The sequence below is a fragment of the Argopecten irradians genome, chromosome 11 (genome assembly GCF_041381155.1).
Source record: "Argopecten irradians isolate NY chromosome 11, Ai_NY, whole genome shotgun sequence".
NCBI lineage: Eukaryota > Metazoa > Mollusca > Bivalvia > Pectinida > Pectinidae > Argopecten > Argopecten irradians.
This window is the reverse complement of record NC_091144.1, coordinates 20,136,908-20,163,850: the sequence shown is the minus strand read 5'-3', so window position 1 is coordinate 20,163,850 and position 26,943 is coordinate 20,136,908. Positions and strand designations below refer to the sequence as shown.

The 26,943-nt window shown below is 36.1% G+C and overlaps 2 protein-coding genes across 2 annotated transcripts in view; one reads left to right on the top strand and one right to left on the bottom strand.

Annotated features, from left to right (window-relative positions):
• Positions 1-258: 258 nt before the first annotated feature.
• Positions 259-10,794, bottom strand: LOC138334944 (mitotic checkpoint protein BUB3-like). The gene is made up of 7 exons (XM_069283818.1): positions 10,691-10,794; positions 6,609-6,806; positions 6,074-6,143; positions 5,695-5,846; positions 4,137-4,320; positions 3,629-3,848; positions 259-2,453 (listed from the first exon to the last, which is right to left on the bottom strand). Exons 2-7 carry the CDS (start codon positions 6,804-6,806, stop codon positions 2,294-2,296), a joined length of 984 nt encoding a protein of 327 aa, XP_069139919.1. The 5' UTR covers positions 10,691-10,794; the 3' UTR covers positions 259-2,293.
• A 181-nt stretch (positions 10,795-10,975) lies between these two features.
• The window catches only part of LOC138334941 (uncharacterized), a 42,457-nt gene continuing 26,489 nt past the window's right edge, over positions 10,976-26,943 (top strand). The window contains exons 1-14 of the mRNA XM_069283815.1: positions 10,976-11,235; positions 11,989-15,159; positions 15,337-15,371; positions 15,731-15,902; positions 16,741-16,971; positions 17,499-19,145; positions 20,173-20,297; positions 21,164-21,397; positions 21,815-22,033; positions 23,124-23,172; positions 23,825-23,898; positions 24,290-24,538; positions 26,149-26,370; positions 26,791-26,848. Coding sequence (XP_069139916.1) covers positions 11,997-15,159; positions 15,337-15,371; positions 15,731-15,902; positions 16,741-16,971; positions 17,499-19,145; positions 20,173-20,297; positions 21,164-21,397; positions 21,815-22,033; positions 23,124-23,172; positions 23,825-23,898; positions 24,290-24,538; positions 26,149-26,370; positions 26,791-26,848 — 6,478 coding nt within the window. The 5' untranslated portion in view covers positions 10,976-11,235; positions 11,989-11,996. The remainder of the gene's footprint in view (positions 11,236-11,988; positions 15,160-15,336; positions 15,372-15,730; positions 15,903-16,740; positions 16,972-17,498; positions 19,146-20,172; positions 20,298-21,163; positions 21,398-21,814; positions 22,034-23,123; positions 23,173-23,824; positions 23,899-24,289; positions 24,539-26,148; positions 26,371-26,790; positions 26,849-26,943) is intronic.

Genomic DNA, 26,943 nt, shown 5'->3' with positions numbered 1-26,943 from the left:
TAGGTGGAGACCAAATACCATCAAATTTTAAGGTAAAACACTGTAAACCAACGTTATATTTGCATTTAAATTTTGAGCATTTTGCTGGTGATAAAATATGGTATAACTACAGGTAAAGTGGGACCCTAGAAGTCCAGATCACACTTAAATGGCAGCAGTGACAAGTGATTGGGCATAAAAATGCGAAATGAAGTCGATGCAAAAAGAATTTGGTTTATAGTATACATGTACATCTCGAACACAAGTAGAACCAGTCAGTAAATTCTCCATAATTTATTAACCTGGAATCTGTTACTCTTACGGTAATGTACAAATATATCTTTGATAGATTTGTAATTTCATTTTAATTAAGGTACTATAAATACCAATACGCCATGCAATATACTGATAGATGATTAAACATGTTATTGAATGTATAACTATACATTATCTACCCAGTATGTAATGTATTGTTACAGCAGCACACAGGAAGAAAAATACATATGTTTCTATAGCTGATATCGATGGAGACAACAGGTCTGTTTTGGTTTACACTGGTTGGACTGATTGGAACGTTAAATTTTGTGAAACTAATGTACTCAAGTATAAATCCTGGCGGACCTGCAGGTTTTTGTACTGGCCTGTATTGTTAAGGCTCATCTGAACACAATATAAAATCACAAAACTGTAGTAAATTTACAAACGAACAACAAGGTCCAACCAAATCAAACCATCTAAACAAAAACAGCTCTGGTTGATAGTATACACCATCATTTCTGCCTCTTTTCTAAGTCTTTTCCTCTGAAGAAACCTAACTTCAGGTGAACTTCTGCTAGGAATGCTCTGAACAATGTGTTTTACATGTAGCAGCCATACAAGATAAAGAATTCAGGATGTTCCAAAATCCATTTCATGACATTTTATATCTGAAAATATCAAATTGAAACTATTTCTTATACAATATAATTATATTATGGCTTTTACCTGAGACAGCACTCAAACTATCAATTATGATGTAATGTTATATACATAATCAACCAAAATGAAAGCTTCAGGGAATTGAGAAGTGAAAAGTGTTTGTAGAAAAAGAAAAGAAAAGGAAAGTTACGACAGGAAAGTTGTATGTACATATTTTACAATGACGCGTTCCGAAACTCATGAAATTACTAATTCAGGCTTAAAAGATAAAATACAAGTAAATATAATTACATTATGCCATGTTAATGAATGGATTTTAGGATCATTGTAATTTTTTTCTCTCTCATCAAAATGGACAACAATGTAAAGAATACTTTTCATATATATATATATGTTTGCATTACAAACACCTACATACACTCATAAAAATAGATAAACATGACATGAACAAAGTTTATATGTCTTTATACAGCACACGTAACACAGTGTGTTTTACTGTACATTTATGAGGAGTTTGATGTTCTGAGCAAGTATCAATTTTTACGTCTATGCATGATGTACTGTGTAGCTAAATACTTTCATAAATTCTGTTGTTTTCTGATATGCTTTGCCACACATATATCAAAAGGAAATTAAGACATTAAAAGGCAAAACATTTTTAAACTGTACATCAATGTGAAAACATGTAAATTGATTTCAGTAAAATTTGTCCTATTTGAAGTCCAAACATGATACAGAAATATTTCCCAGCTGCCATTTGATTAGTTCTACAACATACACTATTATTTTCATTTCGAAATTTCTGAAAGAACTGTTTGTGGAAATAGCCCACTTAATCTGTAGTCATCAGTTTCTTACATATCACGGTAGGCGTAATCGTATTTTGGCCCCCTGCATTGATATGAATTGTATCACAACCCACATCTCCAATCTTAACCACTCTGTCACTGTGAAGGTAACATAACAACAGAATGCCTTAACAGCACATTAACCACTTAAATTAAGTAAAATAGCAGTAAAATAGTGCTGTGATGAACAATTGCTTTGTTTTTAATTCTGAACAAACACTTTTGAATTAATGTCTGAATGAATCGGGGCATTGTGAGCACACATCTTTAGCAGACATACATAGGATACTGTCGTTGGTAAACACGTCTTGTCTGACCAGAATGCAGAATAACTCCACAAGGTCTGTACTCTCTTTCATGAATGAACTCAAATGATCAATGCCATAGATTCTTTACTCTTCTGACAATGTTAATGATAATAAATGCTCACAACTGTTATATAACTAACATAATTCGAAATTGCAGCAAAACATATTTGGGTCCCATACTCCCATATTTTGGAAACGTTTTCCATGAACACAGCCCTTGTCTTTTGTACACCATAACTTTCAAGACTTTGGTTTTGTTTCTTGGTCACTGACATTTCGAATATATATAGCATCTTCTGGTATGTCCTTGATCTCATCTGCTTCATACATATAGGATGTGGCTATTGCTAAAGCCTGTCCATCATGGCTGAAGGCCAGGGACGAGATTCCATTTGGATATCTGTGATAAAAAAATACAGTTATAATGTTTATGACTTGAAGATATTTTTTTTGTAAAATTCTCAAATTTAACAAGGACAGTCATTCAGATCCCCCGCCAATAGAGAGCTAAATCAATTAATGCATTAATTTCATATGCTAGTAAGAGTATAGGGAAAGTATTTTAAAACCCAACTGCAATTGAAGAATATAAACAAAACATATTTATGTTTTTTTTAACAAAGTGAAACCAACTTTGAAAACATTTGCTTCTTTGAAAAATACCAGAATTGATCTTAGCTTTAACAAAGTTCAGCAGCTAACAGTGCGATTTTTTATTTTGTTTTAAACAGCGACGAGTTACATAGGGATTAAGTAAATGTTCATAGTAATTGAGTATTGATATATCAGAGTTTTACTGCATGCATATTAAATAACAAGTAAAGCATAATACAAAATTAGAAGTCCTACACACAATATAAAATGTGTCTATGAAGTTTCATGGAAATATCTCTGCTGGTTTTAGAGTTGTGCTCCGGAAACGATTCTTACACAAAAATCTGCCATTTTCAGCAATGTTTCCATGGTTAAAGAAAAAAGTACAAAAAGTGAAAACCTTAAAATAGCAAAAGGCACTACTAGACCATAAGACTAATGTGCCTATGGAGTTCCGTGCATATATCTCAACCGGTTTTCCAGTTATGCTGCGTAAACGAACCTGGTACAAAAATATGATATTTTCAGCAATGTTTCCATGGTTACAGAAAAAGTGCAAAAAATGAAAACCTAAAAATAGCAAAAGGCACTACTAGACCATAAGAACAATGTGTCTATGAAGTTTCATGGAAATATCTCTGCTGGTTTTAGAGTTATGCTCTGGAAACGAACCTGGTACAAAAATATGATATTTTCAGCAATGTTTTCATGGTTACGGAAAAAATGCAAAAAATGAAAACCTAAAAATAGCAAAAGGCACTACTAGACCATAAGACCAATGTGTGTATAAAGTTTCGTGGAAATATCTCTACTGGTTTTAAAATTATGCTCCGGAAACCATTCGTACGGACGGACAGACGGACAGACGGACGGACGGAACCCATTTGTATATCCCCCATCAACTTCGTTAGGCAGGGGATAATTACATTGCTTATGAATTCAGAAAGAAATGCAATTAAAAGTTCTGAAACCAATACTTACCTATGGAATTGACACAATCGCTTCTTATTGAAGCCGTCCCAGATGTTGACGAAGCCGTCCGAGCCCCCGGAGGCGAAGGTGTTGTGTTGAGTGTGAAATGCTATAGCATTGACTGGGTAGATAGATTCTATTCCATTCTCTTTAATACGGTGACATTTGAAGGCATACTTTTTCTTCTGTACCTCTGGACTTGGGTCAAGGTACTCAACAGCAACTCGGCCTGAAACAATATGATACATGTATAAGTCACATCAGAGTATAACTAAATTGCCAATTTCAAGGTAGAATTAGACCTTTCACATTAACTCCTTTTTTTTTTAATGTTATCTGCCCTTGCAGGTTGGTATTGATTTTTATGTCATGCGTTTGCAAGTGTCATACTTTTTAAGAGAAAACAACATGAATTTTGCTCACATAATATAATGACGTCACAATCGATACCTATTTAATTGCAAGGGAGGTAACTTTGTAATATGACGGAATAGAAATGTACTATTTATTGCCTTACCCTCTATTGAGCTAAGAACATAGCCTTGTTTGTTGGGGAAACATCGAATACAGCGTGTCTGGTATTTGAGGCTGGATTCCCGCCGCTGCTGGACGTATCCCATGTTACGTAGGTCCCACACCAATATCTTGCGGCCTGCTGTACCAACTACCAGTCTGTCCCCACACACAGACATAGTGTACACCTGTAATTAACTATAGGTCTTAAAGACAATCTTACAATTCATGAATTTGTTGATACTGATTCAGTCTCTAATGAATTTGTTGATAAATTTCATATTGATTCATTCTTTAATGAATTTGTTGATGAATTTCATATTGATTCAGTCTCTAATGATTTTGTTGATAAATTTCATATTGATTCAGTCACCAATGAATGTGTTGATAAATCATATATTGATTCAGTCTCTAATATATTTATTGATAAATTTCATACCGATTCAGTCTCTAATGAATTTGTTGATAAATTTCATATTGATTCATGATCAGTCTCTAATGAATTTGTTGATAAATTTCATATTGATTCAGTCTGTAATGAATTTGTTGATAAATTATATATTGATTCAGTCTCATTTGTTGATAAATTTCATATTGATTCAGTCATTAATGAATTTGTTGATAAATTACATATTGATTCAGTCTCTAATGAATTTGTTGATAAATTACATATTGATTCAGTCTCTAATGAATTTGTTGATAAATTACATATTGATTCAGTCTGTAATGAATTTGTTGATAAATTTCATATTGATTCATGATAAGTCTCTAATGAATTTGTTGATAAATTTCATATTGATTCAGTCTCTAATGAATTCGTTGATAAATTACATATTGATTCAGTCTGTAATGAATTTGTTGATAAATTACATATTGATTCAGTCTCTAATGAATTTGTTGATAAATTACATATTGATTCAGTCTCTAATGAATTTGTTGATAAATTACATATTGATTCAGTCTCTAATGAATGTGTTGATAAATTACATATTGATTCAGTCTTAATAGTGTTGTTGCACCTCTTATCCGATATTTATTTACACATAGCTAATTGAAATGAAGCCAATTATGTGATATAATTCTTTCCTATTGTCATCAGTGACTTTTGGGTGCATTTGAGGCTGAATAAAGGTTCCTTAGTTCCCCTTGATAAACTCACTATATTTTTAGAATTTTGTGTGCATTTTTTCCCGGAAATTATGGAAAAAATGTTTTTTTCGATATACAATTTTACATCTTTCGCACATGGAAAATACTTTTTTTACCATTTTGAAAGTTACAGGGCATGGTACCACCGACAACGGTCAGTTCCTGGAAACTGCCCCACATAGGATTCGAACTCGCGACCCAGAGGTGGAGGCCTTGTGGTAATATGTCGAGACATCTTAACCACTCAGCCACCGTGGCCCCTATCTGGTACATTGGGCATGTCATGATGTCATAATATGTAGTAAAACAGTAAAATGGTTTACAGATATTTTAGGAAAACGGTCAACAACCAAATGTGAGAAAAATACTGTGTTGAAAACAGTTTAGCGGTTGAGTTCAAATGATGTTTATACTTTATCTGGTTGACTGAAGGAGCCTGCCCCACACGGCGTTCGGGGGTCCCACAGTTTCACTGTCGAGTCCCAACTACCAGTGATGACCACATTTACACTAGGGCAGTACTCTACACATCTTACAGCTGAGTCGTGTGTTCCTACAGTGGTTCCTGGGCAGTAAAATCAAAGAATCATCGCTTTAAATTTCATCACTGAAATCTGTCTAATTAAGAATTTGTATACATGTACAAGTGCTCTTATATATACATCCATTTAAATCTAAACAAAAAATGAATTATAAAACCAATAAGATAAGAAAATATTTTCATTGTGAGATTTACATTTAAGAATTTTTGTAAAAAATGTTCAATTATGATATAAACAAATAAATTTTTACCTGTGCTTGTATTGAAATCAAACATCATTACTGTGTTGTCCAGCCCTCCACTGTAGGAATGTACAGCATCCTATAACATTTCAATTGGTAAAACAGTTACAAATCAATATTCAAGTTAATGTTTTTGTAAATCTTTAATTGTTTTGTTAATCGTGTGAACTTTTCATTTTTGATTATTAATAAATGCAGCCAATTAATAGGATATCATATGACAGGTTTGATTATCAGTGAGATTTATTTGCCAAAAAAACATGTGTGTTCCAATTGCAAATTATGTGACCATTATAATATATATACCAGTACATATATTATGAAATAAATACATGTAGTCTGTACATGTATAGGTAGTCATGTTTTGCACACAGTGGTAAAGTATAACATATTTCATAGTGTAATGACATGCATGCTATCAAAAAAGTTTTAATTTAATAGGAAATTAAATACAACATTTATACTTTTCAACAATGTCATCTTTGAAATAAATTTTGAAAATCTTCAGGACCTAAACCAAATGTGGTACCACAATAAAACTTACATGGAAACAACAATCCAATACTGGAGTTGGATGTTGATAGGATAATCGCATGTTATTAGCCACAACATCATATAGACGGACCGACGTATCCCAGGATGATACTAACAAAAACTGACTGGAATTAGGACCAAATTTTGCAGCTGAAATTCCATCTGTAGGAGCATTCTTCAACTTGAATTCATTAGGAGTGTCTGCCATCTAAAATGCACATAAATAATTTATTATACAATTGTACCAATGAAAGACAGTATATGATATTGATACTGTAAAGTAGTTGAGATACCCTTCACTTGTGGACTTTGCAATTTAAAAAATAATTTGACTCAAACTCAATATCCAAAATATTGATGAAAGATATATATGCAATCATATCTAATCATGTTGATAGTAAGTTTTGATTTGTAGTTGTAGAATAGCCATTGAAATGTTTTAAAGCAAGAGGCCCATGGGCCTTAACGGTCATCTGACTATTAATAATTGGCACAATACAACACGTCAAAGAATAAAGTAGTGGCAAACAATTAAATTAATACAAAAGGACTCTTTCAATAGAAGAAGTTCATGTTCTGAAATATTTGATGAATTAGACCATGAATAAAGGCCCCTTGATCCTCACAATACTAGAAGTCCAATATCCATTTACTTGGCCCTTCATCCCAGCATGCCAAAGGCTAATATAAGATCTCTAGGCCTCTTAGTTATTCACAAGAAGTCGTTTAAAGATTTTAGCCTATTTGACATCTGTGACCTTGAATGAAGGTCAAGGTCATTCATTTGAACAAACTTGGTATACACCCTTCATCCCAGCATGCCACAGGCCCAATATCAGGTCTCTAGGCCTCTTAGTTATTCACAAGAATTTGTTTTAAGATTTAAGCCTATTTGACCCCTGTGACCTTGGATGAAGTTCAAGGTCATTCATTTAAACAAGAGGCCCATGGGCCTTAACGGTCATCTGACTATTGGCACAATACAACACCTCAAAGAATATAGTAGTGGCAAACAATTAAGGCAATACAAAAGAACTCTTATCAGAAGTAGTTCAGGTTCTGATATATTTAATGAGTTAGACCATGAATGAAATCCCTTGATCCCAACCATGCTACAAATCAAATATCCAGTCTCTAGCACTCTCAGTTATTTACAAGAAATTGTTTAAAGATTTAAGCCTATTTGACCCCTGTGACCTTGAATGAAGATCAAAGTCATTCACTTGAACAAACTTGGTAGCCCTTCATCCCAGCATGCAACAGGCCAAATACGAGTACCCTGGGCCTTTTGGTTCTTGAGAAGAAGTTATTTAAAGATTTTAGCCTGTTTGACTCCCTTGAACTTGAATGAATCGAAGGTCAAGGTCATTCATTTGCAGAAACTTGGTAGCTATATAGCCCTTCATCCCAGCATACTGCAGACCCATGTGAGTATCCTGGAACTTTCGGTTCTTGTGAAGAAGTTGTTTGAATGAAAAGTTTACGCACGGCGCATTACGGTGCACGACGACAGATGGTGCATGATGACAATAGGTCATCCTGACCCTTTGGGTCAGATGACCTAAAAGTTAGGTGCTCTCCATTGACAGTGTATAGCAATCGGGGATATTTAGTGTATAGTTGATTGGGTTTTACATGTAATTTTCACCCCATAGTAAAAAATAAAGATGATTTGTTTGTGACTATTACAAACATTTAGATAATGAAATTTGTTTTTCTTTAGATTGATAATTTTTAGTGATGGTGCCATGTAAAAATCATGACACCCTTTTTTGATGAAAATGTTTAATATAACTTTATCCTTTTCCATTTCACAGAATCCTGCATTTGCGTAACTAAATGATGTCTCAAATGCAGACAGTCCACAGTAGGTAGCAATTTAAAAGATGAAAACATCAGGTGCCTCATATCGCTCCAAACAAGGCTGGTGGTAGACTGCCTTGTTTATTGCGAAATCTGTCCAGACTGGTTGCTTCGATAGATGAACCTGGAAGTCTGTTCCAGTCTCGAATGGTTCTATGGAAAAATGATGCTTTGTAGATATCTCTGTGGGATGATGGTATGTGGATGGCTTGTCCTTTTGTAGTTCTAAGAGCACTTTGTACAAGATAGTGCTGTGATTGGTGGTAAATCTTGTACATCAATATTAGTCAAATCTTAGCCCTCCTGATTGATAATGATTCCCAGTCCAGCTGCTGTAGCAATGATGTCATCATTTGATTTGGAGGGTTGTTGGAAGGTCCCAGACAGACGAGGCATATTCAAATGTTGGCTTATACCAGTGTTTGATAGGCTGATCTGGACCTTGCTGATGTTTTGCATTCTCTCAGGTTGCGATAAAATTATCTAATAGTTCTATTTGCCTTGGAAGTTACCATGTCGATATGTATGTTGCACTTATGAATAAGGTCTTGCTGATTGTAACTCCCATGATTCTACTTCCTCTAGAACATGGCAGTGGAAGGTGTAGTTGGTCTTGAATGGTTTCCTTTTCCAGGCAATACTCAATACCACACATATGTCTGCATTGAAAACCAGTCCTTTGCCTAATGTTCCAAAGATAACAGGTCCTGCTGGAGCAATCTTGCATCTGCCTCAGACTTGATCTCACGATATAGGAGGCTGTCATCACCAAAAAGCTTGACTTTGGAGCATGTTGTCTCTAGCAGGTTGGGCACATGTAAATGTATTGCTATTATAGCGATATATTGCTATAATAGCTTTTTATAGCTATACAAAACTGACGGTAAACAACATTTTTGAAGATAAAAATGCTTCCGCTCAAAACCGACTCCTGAAACTTGCAGTGGTTGTTTATAACGATCATTCAAACATATTGAAAGCAGTTTTGATGAGGTATAATTAAACTAATTAAGGTAATTATTGCTCTATTGTTTCGAACGAAAATTGGTATCATAATGTTCAAATTATCCTTATCCATGTGCCCAACCTGTTTGGTAGATCGTTTATAAAGGCTTTGGATAGCAGCGGTCCAAAAACTGTCTCTTGTAGCACTTCAGATGTTACAGGTGCTGTTGTTGATATACGGTCATCAAGTAGTACAGATGTCGATATTGCCAATCAGAAGTTTCTCATATTGACGTCAACTAGTTGGCAAGCGACCAGTTCTCGCTGAGTACCAATTCTCGCCATCGCACATATGTACTTGTATGATCACAGACGAATTTTGAGACATTTTTTGTGGAAATCAGCATGCTAGTGTCTTCTATCAGAAGAAGTTTTTATTGACTAGATTTGCGTGGGAAATCGTACAGCAACAGACGCGTTGGATTAAGTACTTGTTGTGTACCAAGGATTTGTAAGTGAGAAGGATTCGTGACTATCTCTTTACATTACTAAACACCATGCGAGACACCCATGAACCAGGAATAAAAACCATTTTCACAACAAATACTTGTCATATCGAATCAAACGAAACACCAATATAAAGTTTATTAAATTTCACAATGTTTATCACTTGCTTTAAAGACAGAAGATTTAGAAGATATGTCTTAAATTTTCGTTAGAAAAAATTTCGTTTAAAAAACGACAGCTCATGAAATGACGCCCGTTTCAGAAAGTAAGACGGTAACCCTCGCACCCGCAAGCTACATCAAAGGCTGCGCCGGCGGATATCAAAGGAAAATCAGTCGTCGCCCAACGTCACTGTCAGTGCACAAACATAAAAGCTCCTGCCTTGTACTTCCCAAAAACCCAGTGTGACTTATCCTTCTCATATACGTCCTTGTTGTGTACGTACTATCATTGGGATATGCATCAGTCTAAATTTAACATCATTGTTTATATGGCAAATAAATTATATAAATGTATTTCTAATGCGTAAAGACTTTGTCCAGAAACATGCATATGATGTATGCCTATCGGCTAAGACACTACTGTAAATGCTATCACAGTATATTTCTACGGTTTTTCATTTGTTTTGAAAACTCCGGACGGACAGAGTCGTATGCCGGTAAAATGACTTCAGCCATAACCGTCGAATCAACGGATATTTCGGAAAAGATATATGTCTCTTTTAAATAATAAGTCATTATAACCAATTCATTTATAAATAAAACATCACTAACTTACCGTAAAATGTGTATAATGCAGAACCTGTAAAATGTTGAATGCCGCGTTTTTAAAACAGGAAATTACTATTTAATTCTAATTTCCGAATCGAAATATCGTTTTACTTATTCCGGAATAATATTTCAAACTTCACAATTTAGATTTCTTGTCTTAATATATTTTTTTTTATTCTTTTCGCTGTTATTACGAATTGAAATGAAAGCAGAGTTTTATTTACAAATGTTTGACAAAATAATGACGTAAATTTACTAACCAATCAGATCAATTATCAAACCGAAAGTAGAAACCACCGCCTCGTCGACAGTACGGAGAACCCGAAGTTTGAAGTTTGCACATTCTTTCGAATGTCGTCGACTAAATCGCCAAATGAAGATTATTTTTATCTGTAGACAACTCAGTTACACTGTTTGCTGAATTATGATACCGATTGTCTAGATTCCGTTTTATCCATGGTACTTTTTCGAAGGAATTTGATGTCAATAATGAACTAGATCTATATCAATGACCCGTTTGACGTTACCACGAAAAAGAAACGCAATATTCAGGTAAGAGGTGTTCAATTACAATATTTTAACAAGTATCCACAAATGATCTTATGAGAAAGCCATAGAATTATATTGTTTTTATTTTTATTTTACGCATATGATAAAGAGATAGTTTTTACTTTCGTTTTGTTTTGTCTGTATAATATCCCAATGTGTATTGTGTTTATAACATTTTTTCGCGTTTAAATACACTGTGTATATAACCAAAGATTTGTATTTCAACTATATCTAATCACACAGATATTGCTATACTGATTGTTTCTGAAATATTTAAGGATATGTCCTACTTTCGTTTTTAGTAAGTTTATTACTTCTAAAATGGAGTTAATGTCTAAACGTTTTGTTACCAAGGACAGTCATGTGATAAACAAGAAGCCTGCACTTGTGTATTTTGTCATATTATATCAAATTTAACTGACGCCCAATCACATTTATAGATTACATTTAATATGGATTATATACCTGTCAGTTTACATCCTGTTTCGAAAGAAAACAGAAGAGAACCTCAAAACACATTTATGTGAATAAAAGTGGAATTTGAAAAATGAATTGCTTTATACACTAAAAATAAATACTACCATATTTTCTGGATTATAAGCCACAAAGACCGTTTAATTAAAAAAAACAGTAGCGGCTTATACTTTGGTAATTAACTTCTTTTTCATGACAAAATAACTCTTTTAAACATTTTAATTAACAAAAAAAATCTTTCTCTGTAAACACAAATGAAATGTCCAGGGTTTTCTCTTTCAGATTTGATAATGTCATCTAACCAAGATGACAATAAGGATGATGGTACTGGCATGCAGCAAGAAGGATCAACATCAGAGAGAAGTTCGGGGATAAGGGCTATAATATCACAGATAGAAGGCAAAGATTCCAGTCAACAGGCTAGTTCTAACCAGCATCAAGACAGCGTTAGCCATTTGGCTAGGAGAGGAACTAACCCAATGGACCAGGATAGATATATGTCTTTAGAAAACAGACAAGAGGAATCAGGAGATAGGCAGACACTGGAAGCTGACAGCAGTGAGGAGGAGGATGCTAAAGGAGATATTTATGTAATACCATCTTTTAAAATTCAACATCCAGTACCTTTGAAAGGTCCCCCTCAGTTTCCTTCAAAACCTACCTATAATTTTAGACTAGAAACTAAGGAAAATACAGTTTCATTAACAGAAGGTGGAAGCACCAACAATCAAGCTGCTGAAGGTGGCAGCACAATTATTCAAACTTCTGAAGGTGACAGCACCGACATACAAGCTCCTGAAGGTGGCAGCATCAACATACAAGCTCCTGAAGGTGGCAGCACCAACATACAAGCTTCTGAAGGTGGCAGCACCAACATACAAGCTCCTGAAGGTGGCAGCACCAACATACAAGCTTCTGAAGGTAGCAGCACCGACATACAAGCTCCTGAAGGTGGCAGCACCAACATACAAGCTCCTGAAGGTGGCAGCACCAACATAAAAGCTCCTGAAGGAGATATCACCAGTATACAAGCTTCTGAAGGTGAAAGCATCAACATTCAAGCTTCTGAAGGTGGCAGCACCAACATTCAAGCTTCCGAAGGTGGCAGCACCAACATTCAAGCTTCCGAAGGTGGCAGCACCAACATACAAGCACCTGAAGATGTTAAACCTAACATACAAGCTCCTGAAGGGAAAAGTACCAGTATACAAGCTCCTGAAGATGTCAACACCAACAAACCATTTCCTGATAGAGGAAGGACCAACATGCAATCCTCTGAAAATGCTGATCAGAAAACAGTAGAGACTGAAAGATCACCAAACAAACCAACCCTGAATCCTTTCTTTGGACGTAAACCTTTAAAATTCATGGTAGATGGAGGATCATTTCATGAGCAATCAAGCTCTGCTGATAAAGTGTTTCCAAAACAGTTTAATGAAGAAGCAAAAGCTCAAGATTTAAATATTTCTACAGAGGCAGTTTCTTCACAAGTCGTCAAGGAGGAGAAAAGAAAATCTATCAAAGACATGGTAAATATGTTTGAAAAGTCTGAACAAAAGGAACCAGCACCAAAAGCGAGGATTAGAAAGTCTCTAAGTCCAGATACAAAGATACCTTTGACAAAAGAACAAAATTCTGAAAGATCAATCAAGCCTAACTCTAAATCATTAAGCAGTGAGAATAGTTCCTTTATGTTCATTCGTGGAAAAGAAACTTCTCCAACTCTAGTATCTAGCAACGACAAAACCCCAGCCCTCACCAGCAGGCTTTCAAGCCCCAAGGAATACATTACATCTGAAAGTCATCCATTAAGTAATAAAAATGATATTGATAAAGAGGAAGAGGAGGACTATGAGACAGCAGAAGAAGATCAAGATGATGATGACCTTGAAGACTCTACTGGTAAATCTGCAGGAAAAGTAGAAGAAGCTGCAGTCACTTCTACTAAGTCTACCATAGCAGACGAGGAAGCTGAGCTTACATCTTCTCAAGGTGAAAGTAACAACAGGCTTCCCCACACAAAGTCTGATACTTCTGATGAAATGATGACTTTTAGCCAGAATCAGATACCAGCTGAGCAGGATCACCAACAGCCTGTTATACTTGAGGAAAGTCAAAGAACAGAAAATCAAAACACTAGACTACAGCAACACATAGTTACACCTGGAACAGAAACAGCCAGACAAACTCTAGTAGGAACAGATCACGGACATGACATAATACATACAGAGGGGGTGCTGCCACAGAAAGAAAAGCAAGACTGGCATAGGGACATCCCACCAACAGAGGGGGAATCACAGCATGTAGAACAGCAAGGTTGGTATGGTGAAACACATATTACAGAAGGGGTTTCACAACAGATAGAACAGCAAGGTGGGCATGGAAACACACCAGCAGCAGAAGGGGTATCACAACAGATGGAACAGCTAGGCGGGTATGGAGATACAAGAGAAAAGGCACAAAATGAACAGCCAGACTACATATCTCCTGATGTTCCCCATGGTCATCTTCCATATGATAAACCAGATGCTGGTCAACCAATATATGCTGGATCATATGGAAGGCAAGAGGAAGAGAAATTTCACCCACAACCAGTATTTGGAAGTAACTTTCAAGGTCAACTGATTCAACCATCACATTCTGAAAGTGAAACAAATCAAACTCCACTTCACCAAGATCAACCATTTCAGACACCGGTTTCCCAAGGTCAGCCAACACAGACACCAGTTTCTCAGGTTTATCCAACTCAGCCTCCATACTCTCAAGGTCAACCTTTCCAGTCACCATACTATCAAGGTCAGCCTTCACTTCCAACTCACGTTAAGGATCAACCGACAGAACCACTTCATTCTCAAGGTCAACCAGATGAGCAACCATATTATCAAGGTCAAGGAGAACATTCCCTTCCAACTTATTTTCAAGGTCAACCTACAGAAACACCTCACTCCCAAGGTCACTCAATTGAGCAACCATATTATCAGAGTCAAGGTCAGCCTTCACTTCCTCCTCACTTTCAAGGTCACCCACCTGAGCAACGTTATTATGAGGGTCAAGGTCAGCCTTCACTTCCTCCTCAATTTCAAGGTCAACCAACAGAAACACCTCACTTCCAAGGTCACCCAACTGAACAACAGCAGTATTGGTATGCTAGAGGCTATGCTGGATACTATGGAAACATTCAGTCACCATACCCCCACCAAATGTATGACCCCCAATACTATCACATGTATGGTCAGCACATGGGTGAGCAGCCTCACAGGGAAGATCATTTACCTCAGGGGCATGAAAGAGGTAGTGAGGTTCCTCAGGTGAAACAGCAGCAGCAAGCAGTGCCTGCTCCTAAGAGGGAACAAGAGAAACTGAGGGGAAAAGCATCAAAGCAAGTGGCGAAAGAAGTTCAAAGACAGAAAAAGTCTAATGCTCCTAGCCATGACCATACACCACCAAAAACTGGTAAGTGACTAAAAACAATAGACTTTATTTTGATACAAAAGCATAATTCACAGATCATACATCATATGTGATAATCAGAAGATTATGTTTAATTTGAAAAATTTCATTGTCCTTGTTAAGCCTTCTAAAGTTACAGATATGATATGATGCATTTCTTCACTTTTGTTTTATTTACAGAAAAATCCAAGAAAAAAGAAGTTGCTAAACCAAAGGTATGTTTACATTATCTATCTTTATCAAACATCAGTCTGTGGTTAGATTTTCACCATCTTTATCAAGTTTTCTCTGCTTCAAAGTATTTTATGATATAATATTACATTTCCTATGGTTCTAATTTTGGTATATATCTATAAAGTTCTAGTATAGTATAATATTACATTGCCTTTGGTTCTAATTTTGGTATACATTGTGTCATGTATAACTAAATAGTTATAGTATAGTATAATATTAGAGAGTTAGAATAACAATATTATATGTTGGTGATAGTTTAACCTTTTGTCAGAGGTCAAGATAATTGGAGCATTGAGAATTTCAATATATTTCTGGATCTTATTTTTTCTTTTCACTGCAGAATCCAGACAAAAAATCCTATGTATGTGTGAAAGGGCTGGCAATCAAAACAAGTTTAGATTCACTTTGTATGTACTTGGAGAACAAATCAGATTGTGATGTGGATAGGTCGTCCATCTGCTTCACCAGCGACAAAACAATGGCTGTCGTTACTCTTCTGCAAACTCCAAAAGGTAAGGAAGAATATATATAATGTGATAGTTATCAGTGGATATTTGTAGTTTGTTTAACAAATGTCTTTATTTGATTGTACAGTCAAGTTGGTCTTAATTAGCATTGTACCAACTCTGTAACAATTACCTTATTTCTTGGGGTCCCATATGGCCTGTTTTAAAATAAATTTTCCATCGCCGACGAACCATAAACGATACTCATCATTTGAATTATAATTGGTGTTTAATCGTGTATATTTATGTCTAATTAACACAAAAAATAATTTGAAATAATTTGTTTCGCCTTTGGGTCATGTGCAATCAGTACTTCATTCCATATAGGATATAGTGCCACAGAATTTTTTCGGGATGCAAATAATTAGTTTAAATATTTTTATCTTGAATTAAAATAAGGACATCAAAATTCTCAATGGGGGTAATGGTATAAAGTAAGTAACTTTTGTAACTGAAGAAAAATACTAAATTGGCTGCTCCTGTTTTTGATAGAGAAAAAATACCGTTTAATTGTCAGCGGTGGAGAAAAAATACTGTTTGTCAGAGGTGGAGCATCTTTAAATACATGAAAGCCGCTTTCTTATAAAGACCATTTTGTCTTTGTCCATTTTATGGTCTTTAAAGTTTGCTACTGAAATCATAAATCTTTATGGGATGCTGACATTTTGATGCATTCCTGAAGTAGCAGATAGGTACCTGAAGGAATATTATCTCATGAACAATACATTCTATCAAAAAACATTTCTTAATCTAAAATCAATTTGATTTATTAATTTGTTTAAATTGAAAATCTTAAACCTCAATCGGCAGTTAAACTGATACAAGGATTTGTTGTTTTTTACAGGCTTTGAAGAATTCAAGACAAAATGTCAAAAGAAACCACTGGAGGGCGCCACCATCAAGATCTGTTCAGTTCCGGCACCGGTCAAGATAATCGTGAGTTCAGAACAACAGCTACCTGCTGAAGATGAACTGAAGGAACATTTCCAGCATAAGAATTATGGTGAGGTCAAGGTCAAAAAGGTCAAGATGACTGACGATGGATGCTGTACAGTAGAGTTCAAGGACAACAAAGGTATGCTTTAGGCTTATCCAATTACATAAGATGTCAATATTGAGAAATCTCTGATAGGCAATATAGACACGAAATCATGATTAAAAGTGTCTCGTCATGCTATACCTCAAACATGTTGGAATAGCTTTAGATTGATTGATTCAGTAAAAAAACATTTGTGATTGGTTAATTCTATGTTTGAAATCTAATTTGCAATTTGAACCCATTTCTGCATGTACACTGTAGAATATTTAGACAGTGACAATTTTAGTCAGAACCAAACTTACAAAATTCACTACTGTAAACTGACTTATATTTGCTGCAAATTATTTTCGCTTTTTCACTTCCAACAAGTGTATTCGAATCTTTTTGGCAGTGGTTTTTTGTTTTTAATTCTAATTTTTATTTGTATTTGTGAAATATTAAAAATCGCTCTTCAAAAATAAATTGGTTGAAATATATCAAACAGGGTCTTATTCATACATTAAATTCAAGTTTGTATTTGACTGTGTAATATGTTTTCAACACATCTGCTATACTTTTGACAGCCCTTGAAAATGTCTGCCACAGCCCATACCCCCACAAGATAGGCGGTACAAGTCTGTGTGTGACTGCTCTGTATGAATGTGAATTTGGCGAGATTTGGGAAGAAGAGCGACACAAAGTTTGTATTCCTGAGGATATGGAACTAAAACATGATGACCACCACAAAATGAAACTGGTCAGAAATCTTAAAAACGTTAGCAGCCATTTGGATTTGAAACTGAAGCAAAATCATGCAAAACTAAAAGTCACAGATAAGCTTCATGTTGAATGTACCATGGATCAAAAGACCAAAGACATCCGATGTCTTGTAAAAGTTTGGGAATCTGACATTTTGAAAATATGGAATGAATTTATTAATGTGACTGTACAACAAAAGAATATGTCTGTCACATTAGAAGTTTGGGATGAGCTTATTGACCATGTCAAAGAACACCAGGAGCACACAACTGTCCTGCTGGACTTCAAGGAACATAAGGGCAATATCAAGTTGGTCATCGTCGGGTTTGATTCTATGTTTAATAGTGTCACCGACAACATAAATCAGCGCAGAGATGCCATTGAGAAAGCTATTGAAAGGAAGAAACAAATCACTTCCAAAACAAAGCACTTCAAACCTATAGAAATAAGACTTTTTGACAGATTAGGGATCTTAAAACAAGTGAATGGTTTGGTTACTGATCTGAAAGTGACAGGTGATGAAGAGTCTTCTACAATAACATTCAATGGAGTAATGGATGATATTTTAACAGCTCAAATCATCCTAGATGATAGGAAAGAACAACTTTGCTTGTGGACTATTCAGGAGGATAATACGATGAGTAGGGACCAAGTCAGACTTCTACAGAATAGTGAAATTCTAGACGTTTTGGAAGACAAGTTTGCCAAATGTAAACTAACAGTAGAATTAGATTGTCTAGGAGATACTGTGGAAATTGGCACAGAGTCAACAGATGTGGCCGAAAGTGTGAAAAAGATTATCAATGAAACTCTGCTTTATACTAATTTGCCACAGAACGATAAGGAAAAGATAGAAGTTTTGGACACAGGTCCTTGGCGATCACAGTGTCGGCAAATACAGGAAAACCATAGTGGTCTTGTTATCATATCTACGGAGAAGGGATATGGTTTTACTTTAGCCTCTATAGAATCAGTTCATCACGATCTCCTGAGAGAACTGTTGGAGTTTATTGATGATCATGCCATTTACTGTGATACATATGACATTCCAGATGAGAACAAGAGAAGATTCTTTGAAAAACACTACGCACAGGAAATCAAAGAAATCGCATCGGACCTGAAATCAATGTCTGTTACCATAGTAAACAAGAGTAGAAGTCTGGCTGTGACTGGAACCTGTCAGGGCAACAAAAAAGCCAAGGAGAGACTTAAGGAACTTGAGACAAGAATTCAAACAAGACAACATGACATTCAGAAACATGGCATCACCACTGTTGTAAGCCCTGATAATTCACATATGTTCTCTGGTATTGAGGACAATACCAGCACCATCATCGTTCAACAAGACAGCATGGGTCAGCTCAATATGGGGTCACAGGGGTCAAGTAGTGAGGATGAGGACGACCTCTATGGGACTGAGGAAAGTCAGACATACGGCCGAACAGGTCGCACACCTTCTACTGGACTTACTGGTAAGTTATTTATAGATCAGTCAGGGAATTAACATTAGAATCAAACCTCCCTCCACAAAATGTCATTTCTTCAGTTTTGTGGAGGAAAAAAGAACTGTCTTAACTAGAGCGGATAGTCCAAGATTTTAAATGTCTTATTTAATTCATTTTTTTTTAAACCCCGCCATGAAATGGATGAGGCATACAAGTATGTGTTTGTCCTTGTCTGTCATGTCCCATAATGTGGTGTAAGATTAAATCATATATACGCTGTCGTGTGTGGGTGGGTATAGTCCTCTTAGCATCTTCTTCAGATTTTTAGATCAAACTGATGAAAATACAGATCACCATTATACACTATCTGTATCAGATTGCTAACAAATATACCATAAAATCATTAAAGGATGGCCTCCCAAAGTTTGAATGCATTCGCCACACTGTGACACGTATATACAATGTATGTGGAGGGTTGGCATAAAGCTAAAGTATTTTAAGAACAAATTATGAAAATAAAAACTGTACCAGAGAAATGATGAATTTGTATCACTCAGTTTAGTAACAACCACAGTTTAACAGGCATGGTTTTTTTATTGCAGAAGGGGTAATTATTTTACAGAACTAGACATGGCTAAACTCCTGTAGTGCTATTAATTAGATAGTTCAATGATTACAGTGTCTGTCTGAGTTCAACGAATCCTCTCAGACATTGTTCTTTTAATCAATCGTTTTAAAATGGAGGCTTGTAGCGTTACCCATATCATGCCCTCCCCGTCCTTTCCTGTCAACGCCCCCCTCCCCTGTCCCATCCCCAAACATTTCTATTTACAATGTACTCTTATGCTATATCTAATGTATTGTCTTCAAAACTAATCAAACTAACAAACATAAGGTCCAAGCATTTTTTTTTTTTTTTTTTTTTACTCCAGGTTCTTTTTCTGGGTTGTGTTAATGTTTTGCATACCAGAATGTGATTTGTCTATAATATGATTTCAATTTTATCTAAGAAAATAAACTTAATTTGTTTGACTTGATTTTTTATAATCAACAGAAATGGCTGTAGGTCTTCTCCCCTTACCAACATTCACGCCTCCAGTCACCAAAGTACAGCCTGTATTTACCTGTAAAAATGGACTGAAAATAAAACTCAGGAAAGGAGAAATTGGGACAGAAAAGGTAAAATTGAAGTAAATTGTCTTTGATTAAAAAAATTAAATGATGTGCTGAGGAGATCCACATTTACAATAAAGAGAAGCAGTCAAATTATTCAGTGATTGGCCTGATATTTAAAGAAAATATTTGAACTTGATGAGGATCAACATAATAATGTTTAACAGAATTGCTGGTGAAATTTTGCTTGTCAATAAAATTGGTACAGAAATATGTCTGGTTTAATGAAAAAATTGCTGTAATCTCCTTTGTGTCAGCAGTATCTAAGTATAGCCTGTGGAAAGAATATTAACCCATTTTGTATGATGTACGTTCTAAATTAAGTTTCAGGAGATTTAAGATCCAGTGGAATGGAAATTGAAAAAACAAGTATTGTATAGTCGGTTATTTTCACAATATGGATATATCATTCATCCATTTTTCAATATTTTGCCTATCAAATTTTCACTATCATAGAAATGTCCCGCAAAATCGCGAAAATATCATAACCGCAAAAATATCTGGCTATACGTTATGTCTGGGCTGACAATACAGTCAAACCTGTCTATAAAGACCACCCAAGGAGCAGAAGGAAAAATGGTCTTTATAGCCAGGTGGTCTTTATACACAGGTTGATTGTGTTGAAATTGATCGGGAGCCTAGAAAAGTGATCTTAGTAAGCAGGAGACTTCATACAGAGAAGGTCACTAAGACAGATTTGACTGTACTTTTGTCAATGTCTATTCATCCTAATTCATCTAGCTTGCATTAACTCCCATTTGTCATGAGGAAGCCAACAGCTAGAAATACTCTTCAGTAACCAAGGTTATGAACCCAGTAAATGATTATTACTGTCTTTCAAATACAGTTAAATGATATACCTGTTTCTGTAGGCTGATGTCCTGGTTGTGTCCACCAGTCAAGACTTAAAGCTAACTTCAGGAGGAGCAGGGAAAAGTCTGGTGAAGTATGGGGGTCCAGGATTACAGGCGGAGCTCCAGGCTAAATTCCCAGAGAAAATCAACCATGGTACCATAGTGACAATCGCTCCTGGTAAACTCCAGTGTAAACAAGTCTACCTGTCAAATCTACCTGAGTGGGAAAAGGACAGGGAAAATAAACCAATGGTTAGTAAGGTTGGTCAATTAGAAAAAACTGCAGTTTTATATATCTGTCCTTTTTATACACGTGTCCTATATTTCAATTTTGCATATTACAGAGTTACCTTCCTTGCTGGTAGGTATTAATCGTGACATTTTTGTTTTGTGAACGAAATTCATGCTGTCTTCTCTGAAAAGTCAATGACATTAAGGTTGCACTTACAAACTTAAAACTCACAATCAGTACTGGTACCTACCTGCATGGACAGAAACCTCTGTGAAATGCAAATAAAGAATAGCAGATTGTACTTTTGATTGTGTTATTGTTATATGCTCCCTTATTTCCCCCTATAATTATTCTCTGTGAAAAGTTTTGTGACCTAGATTGTATTATACATTGATATTAGATATAAAGGAGGCTTTTAACCTTCATTTCCATTACAGGTCATCACCAAACTGATCCTGGATTGTTTAAACAAGGCTTCCGTTGCTGGTTATAGTACTGTAAAATTTGTGGCCATGGGGACAGGTGCCCTGAAGTATCCAGCACAGAAGGCTGCTGAGCTGATGTATGACGCTGTGGAGGAATTTGATACCAAGGGTATCTCATCTGTTTTACTGGTGACTTTTGTACTGTATTCAGGGGACCATCGCACAATTAGTGTAAGTATATACATGTATAGGTTTTGTTTTAGAATGTTACCATATATATATTAGGGTTGGGATGGCCAAGTGGTTAAGGTGTCCTGATATATTACCACATCTGGGTTGCAAGTTTGAATCCAATTTATGGGGCAAATGCCGAGTACTGGTCGTTGGTTGGTGGTTTTTCTCTGTGTACTCTAGCTATGACTTTCGTCCATCCTTAAATGACCAATGCTGTGTATAGGATGTTACATCCAACCAAACCAAATATTTTATCACCATTTCTCCTTTCTTAGCAGATTTTTCAACTTGTTTATCTGTTTACTGAAAATCTATAAGATATTAATCCTATGTCCTTTTGTTCTATGTTGGGAATAGCCAGAACTGCAGTGTGAAGAAATGACTAAGCTTTCATTAGGGGCCCACATTGAAGATGATAGGCCGGCCAACAGTATGATCACCATGTCCGTCTGTCTGTTTGGCTGCTGTCTGTTTATCAACATTTGATTTCAGAAGACTTCCTCAAAAACTAATAAGCTGTTTGTTTTGAAACCTTACAAATGTATAGTACAAGGATTTATAAGTGAGAAATATTTGTCACTGTCTATTAAACACCATGCGAGACGTGGGAATTTTACTTAAAAAACATCTTTCTCAACAAATAATTGTTTTATCGAGTCAAATGAAACACCGATGTAAAGCTTCATATATTTCATGATGTCTAATCCTTGTTATAAGGATGGAAGGTTTAGAAGAAGTGTCTTAATTTTTCTTTTAAAAAATACGACATCTCCTGAAATGATGGCCTGCTCAGAAAGTAACTAAGACTGTAAGCCTGGTACTCGTAAGCTACAGTACATCAAAGGTTGAGCCGGCAGATATCAAAGGAATATCAGTCATCACCCGAGGTCACGGTCATTTCACAAACACAAAAGCACTTGCGACGTATTCGTCCAAAACCCTGAGTGACAAATCCTTCTCACTTATGAATCCTTGCTTTATATGATAATAGCTGACTATGTATAGATATGTGATAGGGACTTTAATTTTTTTGAGAAATCCAAGATATATATGTAATATTATGTAAAATTTGAATTCCATTTACTAGGCTTTTGAAGATGAGGAATACAAAAGAATTCATCCAGCCAGCCAAACCGGTACGTTTTAATTGATATGTAACTACATAGGTATTTGAATTATTATTCTAGAAACTTTGCATAATTTTAACAAAAAAAATGTACTTTGGATTAGTTCATTTGATATCTTTGTAACAGCTGTGATATTTAACTCTTTCGGATAAGTTGGCGACAGGATTTTACACTTCTCCGATATTGACATTATTTCTTTTCAATTATTATAATTTTGCACATGTAGTATGATCAAATTTTCAAAGCAGCAATATATATGAAAAGTGATTTAAGTTCAACACACACAGCATTCTTGGTGCTAAAGAAATATCTATTTCGATCGGTATACTTTTCATCAGAGGAATAAGATAATATCATCTGCTCATCAACGATAACAACTCTTCACTCATTCACCCCTGAAGACACATTTAGGCTCATCTAAATCAAATACTGGACAAGTTCATTATGAAATTTCAGGGGTTAATGATGTCCTGTTTATACCAAATTCATGGACCTCACTGGAGATTTTATCATTATGTCTCAGACTTTGTTGGTCATGTTGAAGAAAACAAAACAAGCAAAATGTTGTTTTTATGATTTAAATGATCTAAATTGCTTTTTAGATAGCTATATCTGTCTCATACTTCATATAAATTTCTATGGCTGATGACCTTTATCCTAGGGCCTCGTCCGCCACTGGACACCAAATACGGGATCAAAATAACGCTGGTCAAGGGACTGATGGATAAGCAGACGGTAAATAAATAAAAATATTAAATGTTTTAAGGATTCAGAAACAATGATAACCTTTTGTTGGTGAAAGAAAAGAGTCTGTGATGGGTAGACAAACAATGGCATTCATGGTGAATATACATTGTCTATGATTTGTGGCTTGCTGTACGCAAACATGTTGTCTATATATTGCTTTAATTAATTAAAACACTTATATTAATAATAAAGCATGAATTAACAGATCTGTCATCGAGGATCTTTCCTGAATTACTATGTAATTTTTTTTTAATTTTGTATTATAATTTTAATCTTGTATTTATAAAGTGGAATTAAACTAGTCTTTTAATTTTATATGATATTTTTATATTGTACTAATAAAGTGGAATTTAATTTGATATGTTAATTAAATCTACAGGTTGATGTGATCGCATGTGCAACATCAAAGACCCTTGACATGGGAGGGGGCGTGGCTACTGCAGTTGCCAAGGCCGTTGGACCAGCCATCATACAGGCAGATTGTAAAGCCAAATATCCGTCAGGGATAGACTTTGGAGATGTAGCTGTTGTCACCAACGGCAACCTGAGGACATGTAAGGCCATTTATCTGACATCGTTACCAGGCTGGAAGAACCAGGATGGCAGTAAGCGGAATGATGCAGAACTAGTAAGTTATAAGTGTCTTGGAAACATCATCATTTCCTTACTTATTTCAAGGCCTTCATGCAAAGGGACATTTCTCTCTATGATCTTACATTTTTAGGTCATTTTTAGGTCATTTTTAGGTCAGGATGACCTATAGTCATCACCGTCTGCAAACTCTCACATTTTGAAATTCTTCTCAAGTTCTATATTGCTTGTTCACTCTAAATCATGAAATATCTGTTGTAAATTCTATTGCTCCATTCAGAACCCTCCTTATTGATTTATCTAATTAAAATTAAGGGAAAAAAATTGCTCTAGAAATATTAATATTTAGCTCACCTGGCCCGAAGGGTCGGTGAGCTTATATTATGGCGCGGCGTCCGGCGTCCAGCGTCCGTCCGTCTGTCAACATTTCCTTTAAATCGCTACTAGTCATAGAGTTCTGCATGGATTGTAACCAAATTTGGCCACAAACATCCTTGGGAGAAGGGGAACAGAATTTGTATAAATTATTGCTCTGACCCCCCCGGGGGCAGGAGGGGCGGGGCCCAATAGGGGAATTAGAGGTAAATCCTATAAATCGCTACTTGTCCTAGAGTTCTGCATGGATTGTAACCAAATTTGGCCACAAACATCCTTGATAGAAGGGGAACAGAATTTGTATAAATTTTGGCTATGACCCCCCCCCCCCCCCGGGGGCAGGAGGGGGGGGCCCAATAGGGTAATTAGAGGTAAATCCTATAAATCGCTACTTGTCCTAAAGTTCTGCATGGATTGTAACCAAATTTGGCCACAAACATCCTTGGGGGAAGGGGAACAGAACTTGTATAAATTTTGGCTCTGACCCCCCGGGGGCAGGAGGGGCGGGGCCCAATAGGGGAATAGAGGTAAATCCTATAAATCGCTACTTGTCCTAAAGTTCTGCATGAATTGTAACCAAATTTGGCCACAAACATCCTTGGGGGAAGGGGAACAGAACTTGTATAAATTTTGGCTCTGACCCCCCGGGGGCAGGAGGGGCGGGGCCCAATAGGGGAAATAGAGGTAAATCCTATAAATCGCTACTTGTCCTAGAGTTCTGCATGGATTATGACCAAATTTGGCCACAAACATCCTTGGGAGAAGGGGAACAGAACTTGTATAAATTATTGCTCTGACCCCCCCGGGGGCAGGAGGGGCGGGGCCCAATAGGGGAATTAGAGGTAAATCCTATAAATCGCTACTTGTCCTAGAGTTCTGCATGGATTGTAACCAAATTTGGCCACAAACATCCTTGGGGGAAGGGGAACAGAACTTGTATAAATTTTGGCTCTGACCCCCCGGGGTTAGGAGGTGCCGGAGATGGGAGGCCCAATAGGGGAATTAGAGGTAAATCCCATAAATCCCTACTTGTCCTAGAGTTCTGCATGGATTTTAACCATTGGCTCTGACTCCCTGGGGCAGGAGAGGTGGGGCCCAGTAGGGAAATTTGATGTTAATATGCAAATTCCTTCAGAAAAGAAACAATGAACCTGTATTTAGAACATTACTTTGCATTACAAACCAGGTGAGCGATACAGGCCCTCTGGGCCTCTTGTATTCTGTATCAACACTGCCAGCGATCTTTAAGCTAATTTCACAATTGTTTTACAGAACCTTAACAACACTGTGATAGCCTGCCTACAGAAGGCTGCCCAGCTTCAGATGAAATCCATAGCGTTCCCAGCCTTCGGGACTGGACAGATAGGATACCCAAACGACAGGGTGGCCAAACTCATGTATAATGCTGTGATAGACTTTGCTTCTAAAAACGTAGGGGCATCCGTAACAGATGTTAGGTTTGTGCTCCACCAGAAGGATTGGAAAACAATTATGGTAGGTCTAAAAATCAAATACTGGAAACATACTTATTTTAGCACAAATGTGAAAAATTGTAAATAATGATTTATTAGTGCAGATATAGATAAGCGCAGTTCAGTAGTTCAATATATGAAATACCCTTTTATAAAATTCAGCTGACAGCACTGTACATTAGTAAATTAATTAGCGCTTCAAAGACAGCGGGAAATCCGCTAGAATAGATCTACTGCTAAAATGAAATAAAAGTTGTTTATGATATTGTTCTTTTTTGAAAAGTTATGAAAAAATATCTCTTTTGAATTGTTGAAGCAAGCAAAGTTTACATTTTAGAATGGGATTATTTAATTTTGCTTCATCACATATAATCTGTTTATTATGAAAATGTAAATTATGGCATTGTTTCCAACTCAGTATATATCATTAATGATTTTTCAGGCTTTTGAGAATGAAGAGAACACTAGAAAGCCATCAAAGCCTTACTCAAGTGCCCACAGTAAGTATACGTACCAAATGGCAACTGCACTAGCCAAGGGTATATCCAGTTCGATGCTCTCCCTGCAACCCTTGGCAGATCTTGCGTTGAAATTA

Excerpts from the sequence above, each read along its gene's own strand:
- LOC138334944 (XM_069283818.1), bottom strand. The coding sequence starts at position 6,806 with ATGGCAGACACTCCTAATGAATTCAAGTTGAAGAATGCTCCTACAGAT. Across the intron at positions 5,847-6,073 it reads TGATTTCAATACAAGCACAG|GAACCACTGTAGGAACACAC; the intron begins GTAAAAATTTAT and ends TTTACTGCCCAG. Across the intron at positions 4,321-5,694 it reads CCTTCAGTCAACCAGATAAA|GTGTACACTATGTCTGTGTG; the intron begins GTATAAACATCA and ends AGTTAATTACAG.